General features: G+C 19.7%; 2 protein-coding genes across 2 annotated transcripts; both read left to right on the top strand. All coding sequences in view use genetic code 6, as the record gives it.

Moving 5' to 3' along the window:
• Window positions 1-528: 528 nt before the first annotated feature.
• On the top strand, window positions 529-1,247 carry TTHERM_00991630 (hypothetical protein; the record flags this gene model as incomplete). The annotated part of the gene is made up of 2 exons (XM_001022469.2): window positions 529-735; window positions 792-1,247. The coding sequence occupies exons 1-2, from the start codon at window positions 658-660 to the stop codon at window positions 1,245-1,247; spliced, it is 534 nt and encodes a 177-aa protein (XP_001022469.1). The 5' UTR covers window positions 529-657.
• A 2,957-nt stretch (window positions 1,248-4,204) lies between these two features.
• Window positions 4,205-7,741, top strand: TTHERM_000991630 (cyclic nucleotide-binding domain protein; the record flags this gene model as incomplete). Its single annotated transcript, XM_012799286.1, has 11 exons — window positions 4,205-4,275; window positions 4,537-4,626; window positions 4,862-4,951; window positions 5,226-5,315; window positions 5,551-5,640; window positions 5,915-6,004; window positions 6,272-6,361; window positions 6,563-6,652; window positions 6,916-7,005; window positions 7,269-7,358; window positions 7,621-7,741. 11 exons carry the CDS (start codon window positions 4,205-4,207, stop codon window positions 7,739-7,741), a joined length of 1,002 nt encoding a protein of 333 aa, XP_012654740.1.
• Window positions 7,742-8,016: the final 275 nt, after the last annotated feature.

Here is an 8,016-nt window from a genome sequence, read left to right on the forward strand (position 1 = left end):
CTAGGAATACATCTAACTGCTTATAAATTTGGCTATGTTCTTGATGGATCAATAATAATAAATTATTAAAATAAAATGAAATAAATTAATAAAAAAATAAATATACATGCTTGAAAATAAAAAATAAATATTATTTAAAATATTTTAGAAATATAAATTTAGTGAAATAATTATTGATAAAATGATTTATCGCATTTTAACTTTTAAGAAATTAATTTTTGTTTTTAATTATACATGCATTCATACATATTGACCAAGAGATAGATAAGGATATATAATTATATATTTATATATATGATTCAATTTATTCTAACAATTTTAAAACGCAATTTTTAATTTATTATAAGTAATTAATATACATTTATTTAAAGGATATATTATTATAGATAAGCTTAAAAGGTTGCAAATATCTTTATGAGCTTTAATAAGAATTGAAAAATGAAAGAATATTTGATAGTTTTCAGTTGATATTTGATATATAAATATTTTATTTAAATAAATTAATTTACAATAATTAATAATATTCATCAATTATTATTTATTAATTATTTTTAAAACAAATTATAAGTTTCAATCTTTTTCAATTAGCAAAGCATAGTTAGCTCGCTTTAAAATCAAGCAATATTAAAAATCATAAGTTAATTTTTAGTTATTAATATGAGTTTAGATGGAAACGAAAATATAGCAACTAAAACTATGAACCTGCCTATTTAAGAACATTTTTATAAACTTGAAGTAAGATGAAACTGATTTTTTCATTTTTTTTAAACATATTTTAAATTACTAAAAAGTGCATGATTGAAGAGTTAATTAATGATATTGAAGAAAATGATAAGTAGATTTAAATGCTAAAAGGAGATTTTTTGACATTAGGGTATGAGAATAATTAATAGAATGGAGATATTAGCTTATTTGTATAAGATGAAATAACTCGCTTAGGAAAAGAAAACTAATAGTAAATTTTATCAAATTAAGATGAAATAAGCGAAATAAAATAAATCATTAAGAGAGTTAAGGAACTCAAAAAGAGCGTAGGTTAATAAGTGGTTATAATCGATCATAGAGTCTAAGAATTAGAATCAAATATAGGTTTTAAATATTTCTTTGATCCAAATTTGCCTTCAGACGAAGTTTAAGATCCAAGATAGAATAATGTTTCACCCAAATAGGCTCATTTTGAATAAGAAAATCAAGAATATAACTAAGATAGTGAGGATTATCAAGATAATTATGATTAAGAATATTGAGATCATTTTTATTCTACAATAATTAACTCCTAATTTATAAACTATTTATTTTAAATAAAATGATCTTCATTTTATTTGTTTTACTCTTATTTTATATCATATTTCATTTATTGAATATAAATAGTTAAAAAAGTTAATAGCAAATAAAATATTTATTTAATATTTGTAAACTTAATTTATTTTATCGAAAAGCTTTCAAATCAAAATGTTTGATCATTTCCTTTCAATTTCTTTTGTGTAAAGCTTTTCATATTCCAAATAAGCAATAATACAGTATTAAAAATTTAAAATATTAGATAATATAGCAAATTTAATTAAAACAGTAAAAAAAACATCATAAAGTTTTACCTTTATTATATATTAAATATACTTACAAATCACCAATTTTGTTTTCTTAAACAGATTAAGTTAAAAATGAATCTATTAATTTTTAATGAATATTTATATAATTTATCATAATTCCTCATAAAGAGCTCTTTATCATTCAATAATAATTTTACTTTTAATAAACTCATAAGAAAAATTTAGAAATTCTTAATTAATCATTACACAAATTAATTAATTGCCCCCTAATCCTGAATATTATCTACTCCACTTCACAAAATTTAGCTAAATTAAAAATTTTTGATGTAAAAAAATTATTTATTTTTGAAATTATAATAAATTAAATTATTAAATATAATTCTATTATAAAATAAAAAAATTTATTTCATAATAAGTGGCATGCAAACCACACTATTTTTGTATGGCATCTTGCTATAATTAGGAGATATTATAAATATTCCTAAAATTAAAGAGCTAAAACAGAAAAATCTACTTATAAACATTATTTTTATAATACTTTAAGAACACTAACTACTATAATTTTTTCAAATATGACTAAATAACTGTCCATCTCTAATTCCTATCATATTTCTAAGTATATGTTTTAAATACAAATATTAAGTTTAAATAATGAATGTTAAATAATTTTTATGTGATATCTGTTCATAAAACAAAATATATAAATTAATACTTGATAATTAATTAATTATTATATTTATTTGTTCTTTTTATCCTTTTATAATTAATTAATTAATTAGTTAATTTTCATAAATTTCTATACAATATTTTTGAAAAAAAATAAATGATATTATAGATTAGAATATATAACAAATTAGAATAAGTAATTATTAATTTTTTAATTAATATCCTTTATATTTATATAAATTAATAAAAAAAGTTTATAAGCTCTTAACTTTTGTCTCATTAGGTTCTCCATATTGATCTTCAGTATATTTAATTAAAAAATATTATTTTTATTATTATTAATATTTTTTATATAATTAAATTTCAATCGATTATAAATAATTTTCATTATAGAAATTATCATAAATATTCATTGATTTTTATTAAAATAAAAAATTTTTAGCTTTTTTAACTTAATTTTCATTTCAATTATTATTTCTTATTCATTTTTTATTTTGATATTATTTCTTCATTTTTTGCTATTAAAACTTACACTTAAAAAAGCAGTTTATTAGTTTTGGATTGTAATATTTTTAATTATAAAAGTTAATTTAAAACACTAAAGCTAGCTCTTTTAGTTTATTTGATTTCTTTTCTATTTATTATGTTTTCTTTAATTATTAATAAATCTTATTATTTCATATTTTTTCTTTATTTTTTCCTTCTAATTAATGAGAGTGAAATGCCTATTTAATTTATAAAAGGTAAAATGTAATATATTTTAAAAACATAATAAATAAAGCTAAATTAGCTTAAAACAGCTTTATTTTTGAGTTTTTAGAATACTTTAAATTCACGAAATGCAAAATTTCAAATATTATATAAATACCTACCTATATTCTTATAACAAACATATCATTTAAAAAAAAAATTTTGAAAAATTTTACAAACGTGCATCAGGCTTAGGTTCTGGTTTAGAAAATTACATTAATCTCTCAAGTTAGACTCTTTACCTTATATAAAAACAGTTTATTTGTTTTGGATTGTGATATTTTGAATTATAAAAACTAATTAAAAACTATAAAGCTCTTTTTTCTTTTTCTTTTTATTGTGCTTGCTTTTTTTTGTTCTTTCTATGTTAATTTATTTAGCTCATCCTTTTATTTTCAAATTTTTTACTTTTATTATTAATTAATTAATCTTATTATTTCATCTTTTTTATTCATTTTTTCCTTCTAATTAACTATTTTATGATAAATTTTTTCTTCAATATTTAAAAAGTGAGAATTAAATTGGTGACAAAGGTGCATCATGCTTAGGTTCTGGTTTAGCAAATTGCATTAATCTCTCAAATTTGACACTTATACTTTAGTAAAAACAGTTTATTTGTTTTTGATTGTGATATTTTGAATTATAAAAACTAATTAAAAACAATAAATTCTTTTTCTATTTATTGTGCTTGCTTTTTTTTGTTCTTTCTTTGTTAATTTATTTAGCTCATCCTTATTTTTTCAAATTTTTTACTTTTATTATTTATTAATTAATTAATCTTATTATTTCATATTTTTTCTTCATTTTTTCCTTATCATTAACTATTTTATGATATATTTTTTCTTAAATATTTAAAAAGTAAGAATTAAATTGGTGACGAAGGTGCATCAGGCTTAGGTTCTGGTTTAGCAAATTGCATTAATCTCTCAAATTTGACACTCGACCTTCGGTAAAAACAGTTTATTTGTTTTGGATTGTGATATTTTGAATTATAAAAACTAATTAAAAACAATAAAGCTCTTTTTTCTTTTTCTTTTTATTGCGCTTGCTTTTTTTTTTTCTTTCTTTGTTAATTTATTTAGCTCATCCTTTTATTTGCAAATTTTTTACTTTTATTATTAATTAATTAATTAATTAATCTTATTATTTCATTTTTTTTTTTATTTTTTACTTCTCATTAACTATTTTATGATATATTTTTTCTTCAATATTTAAAAAGTTAAAATTATATTGGTGAAATGGGTGCATCAGGCTTGGGTTATGGTTTAGCAAATTGCATTAATCTCTCAAATTTGACACTTTACCTTAGGTAAAAACAGTTTATTTGTTTTGGATTGAGATATTTTGAATTATAAAAACTAATTAAAAACAATAAAGCTCTTTTTTCATTTTCTTTTTATTGTGCTTGATTTTTTTGTTCTTTCTTTGTTAATATATTTAGCTTATCCTTTTATTTTCTAATTTTTTACTTTTATTATTAATTAATTAATCTTATTATTTCATCTTTTTTCTTCATTTTTTCCTTCTAATTAACTATTTTATGATATATTTTTTCTTCAATATTAAAAAGTTGGAATTATATTAGTGCAATGGGTGCATCAGGCTTAGGTTCTGGTTTAGCAAATTGCATTAATCTCTCAAATTTGTATCTTGGCCTTTAGTAAAAACAGTTTATTTATTTTGGATTGTGATATTTTGAATTATAAAAACTAATTAAAAACAATAAAGCTCTTTTTTCTTTTTCTTTTTATTGTGCTTGCTTTTTTTTGTTCTTTCTTTGTTAATTTATTTAGCTCATCCTTTTATTTTCAAATTTTTTACTTTCATCTTTTTTCTTCATTTTTTCCTTCTAATTAACTATTTTATGATAAATTTTTTCTTCAATATTTAAAAAGTTAAAATTAAATTGGTGACGAAGGTGCATCAGGCTTAGGTTCTGGTTTAGCAAATTGCATTAATCTCTCAAATTTGACACTTTACCTTTCGTAAAAACAGTTTATTTGTTTTGGATTGTGATATTTTGAATTATAAAAACTAATTAAAAACAATAAAGCTCTTTTTTATTTTTCTTTTTATTGTGCTTGCTTTTTTTGTTCTTTCTTTGTTAATTTATTTAGCTCATCCTTTTATTTTCAAACTTTTTACTTTTATTATTAATTAATTAATTAATTAATTAATCATATTATTTCATCATTTTTCTTCATTTTTTCCTTCTAATTAACTATTTTATGATATATTTTTTCTTCAATATTTAAAAAGTTAAAATTAAATTGGTGCAATGGGTGCATCAGGCTTAGGTTCTGGTTTAGCAAATTGCATTAATCTCTCAAATTTGACACTTCACCTTTCGTAAAAACAGTTTATTTATTTTGGATTGTGATATTTTGAATTATAAAAACTAATTAAAAACAATAAAGCTCTTTTTTCTTTTTCTTTTTATTGTGCTTGCTTTTTTTTGTTCTTTCTTTGTTAATTTATTTAGCTCATCCTTTTATTTTCAAATTTTTTACTTTCATCTTTTTTCTTCATTTTTTCCTTCTAATTAACTATTTTATGATAAATTTTTTCTTCAATATTTAAAAAGTTAAAATTAAATTGGTGACGAAGGTGCATCAGGCTTAGGTTCTGGTTTAGCAAATTGCATTAATCTCTCAAATTTGACACTTTACCTTTCGTAAAAACAGTTTATTTGTTTTGGATTGTGATATTTTGAATTATAAAAACTAATTAAAAACAATAAAGCTCTTTTTTATTTTTCTTTTTATTGTGCTTGCTTTTTTTGTTCTTTCTTTGTTAATTTATTTAGCTCATCCTTTTATTTTCAAACTTTTTACTTTTATTATTAATTAATTAATTAATTAATTAATCATATTATTTCATCATTTTTCTTCATTTTTTCCTTCTAATTAACTATTTTATGATATATTTTTTCTTCAATATTTAAAAAGTTAAAATTAAATTGGTGCAATGGGTGCATCAGGCTTAGGTTCTGGTTTAGCAAATTGCATTAATCTCTCAAATTTGACACTTCACCTTTCGTAAAAACAGTTTATTTGTTTTGGATTGTGATATTTTGAATTATAAAAACTAATTAAAAACAATAAAGCTCTTTTTTCTTTTTCTTTTTATTGTGCTTGCTTTTTTTTGTTCTTTCTTAATTATTTTATTTAACTCATCCTTTTATTTTCAAATTTTTTACTTTTATTATTTATTAATTAATTAATCTTATTATTTCATATTTTTTCTTCATTTTTTACTTCTAATTAAATATTTTATGATATATTTTTTCTTAAATATTTAAAAAGTGAGAATTAAATTGGTGCAATGGGTGCATCAGGCTTAGGTTCTGGTTTAGCAAATTGCATTAATCTCTCTAATTTGACACTTTACCTTTTGTAAAAACAGTTTATTTGTTTTGGATTATGATATTTTGAATTATAAAAACTAATTAAAAACAATAAAGCTCTTTTTTCTTTTTCTTTTTATTGTGCTTGCTTTTTTTTGTTCTTTCTTTGTTAATATCCTTTTATTTTCATATTTTTTACTTTCATCTTTTTTCTTCATTATGAAATATTTTTTCTTTAATATTTAAAAAGCAGTAATTAAATTGGTGACGAAGGTGCATCAGGCTTAGGTTCTGGTTTAGCAAATTGCATTAATCTCTCAAATTTGTTACTTTACCTTTCGTAAAATCAGTTTATTTGTTTTTGATTGTAATATTTTGAATTATAAAAACTAATTAAAAACAATAAAGCTCTTTTTTCTTTTTCTTTTTATTGTGCTTGCTTTTTTTTGTTCTTTCTTTGTTAATATATTTAGCTTATCCTTTTATTTTAAAATTTTTTACTTTTATTATTAATTAATTAATCTTATTATTTCATATTTTTTCTTCATATTTTCCTTCTAATTAACTATTTTATGATATATTTTTTCTTCAATATTTAAAAAGTTGGAATAAAATTGGTGACAAAGGTGCATCAGGCTTAGGTTCTGGTTTAGCAAATTGCATTAATCTCTCAAATTAGACTCTTTACCTTTCGTAAAAACAGTTTATTTATTTTGGATTGTGATATTTTGAATTATAAAAACTAATTAAAAACAATAAAGCTCTTTTTTCTTTTTCTTTTTATTGTGCTTGCTTTTTTTTGTTCTTTCTATGTTAATTTATTTAGCTCATCCTTTTATTTTCAAATTTTTTACTTTTATTATTAATTAATTAATCTTATTATTTCATCTTTTTTATTCATTTTTTCCTTCTAATTAACTATTTTATGATAAATTTTTTGTTCAATATTTAAAAAGTTAGAATTAAATTGGTGACGAAGGTGCATCAGGCTTAGGTTCTGGTTTAGCAAATTGCATTAATCTCTCAAATTTCACACTTGACCTTTGGTAAAAACAGTTTATTTGTTTTGGATTGTGATATTTTGAATTATAAAAACTAATTAAAAACAATAAAGCTCTTTTTTCTTTTTCTTTTTATTGCGCTTGCTTTTTTTGTTCTTTCTTTGTTAATTTATTTAGCTCATCCTTTTATTTTCAAACTTTTTACTTTTATTATTAATTAATTAATCTTATTATTTCATCTTTTTTCTTCATTTTTTCCTTCTAATTAACTATTTTATTATATATTTTTTCTTCAATATTTAAAAAGTATGAATGAAATTGGTTACGAAGGTGCATCAGGCTTAGGTTCTGGTTTAGCAAATTGCATTAATCTCTCAAATTTGACACTTGACCTTTCGTAAAAACAGTTTATTTGTTTTGGATTGTGATATTTTGAATTATAAAAACTAATTGAAAACAATAAAACTCTTTGAATTTATTTGATAACTTTTATTTGATTTATTTTTTTATCTTTATTATACCACTAATGCTATTTTATTTATTAATTTAAGAAATATTTTTTAATTTAAAAGTTTATTCTATTTTGATATTTATTTAAAATTTACACAAATTTATTATAAAGTATTGGCGAAATCAATGAATCATAAAAATTCAAAGTTGTAAGCGAGTGTCTTAAATCAAAAAAATTAGTTGTCTTAAAAAA

The sequence above is a fragment of the Tetrahymena thermophila genome (assembly GCF_000189635.1).
Source record: "Tetrahymena thermophila SB210 genomic scaffold scf_8254485, whole genome shotgun sequence".
Taxonomy (NCBI): domain Eukaryota; phylum Ciliophora; class Oligohymenophorea; order Hymenostomatida; family Tetrahymenidae; genus Tetrahymena; species Tetrahymena thermophila.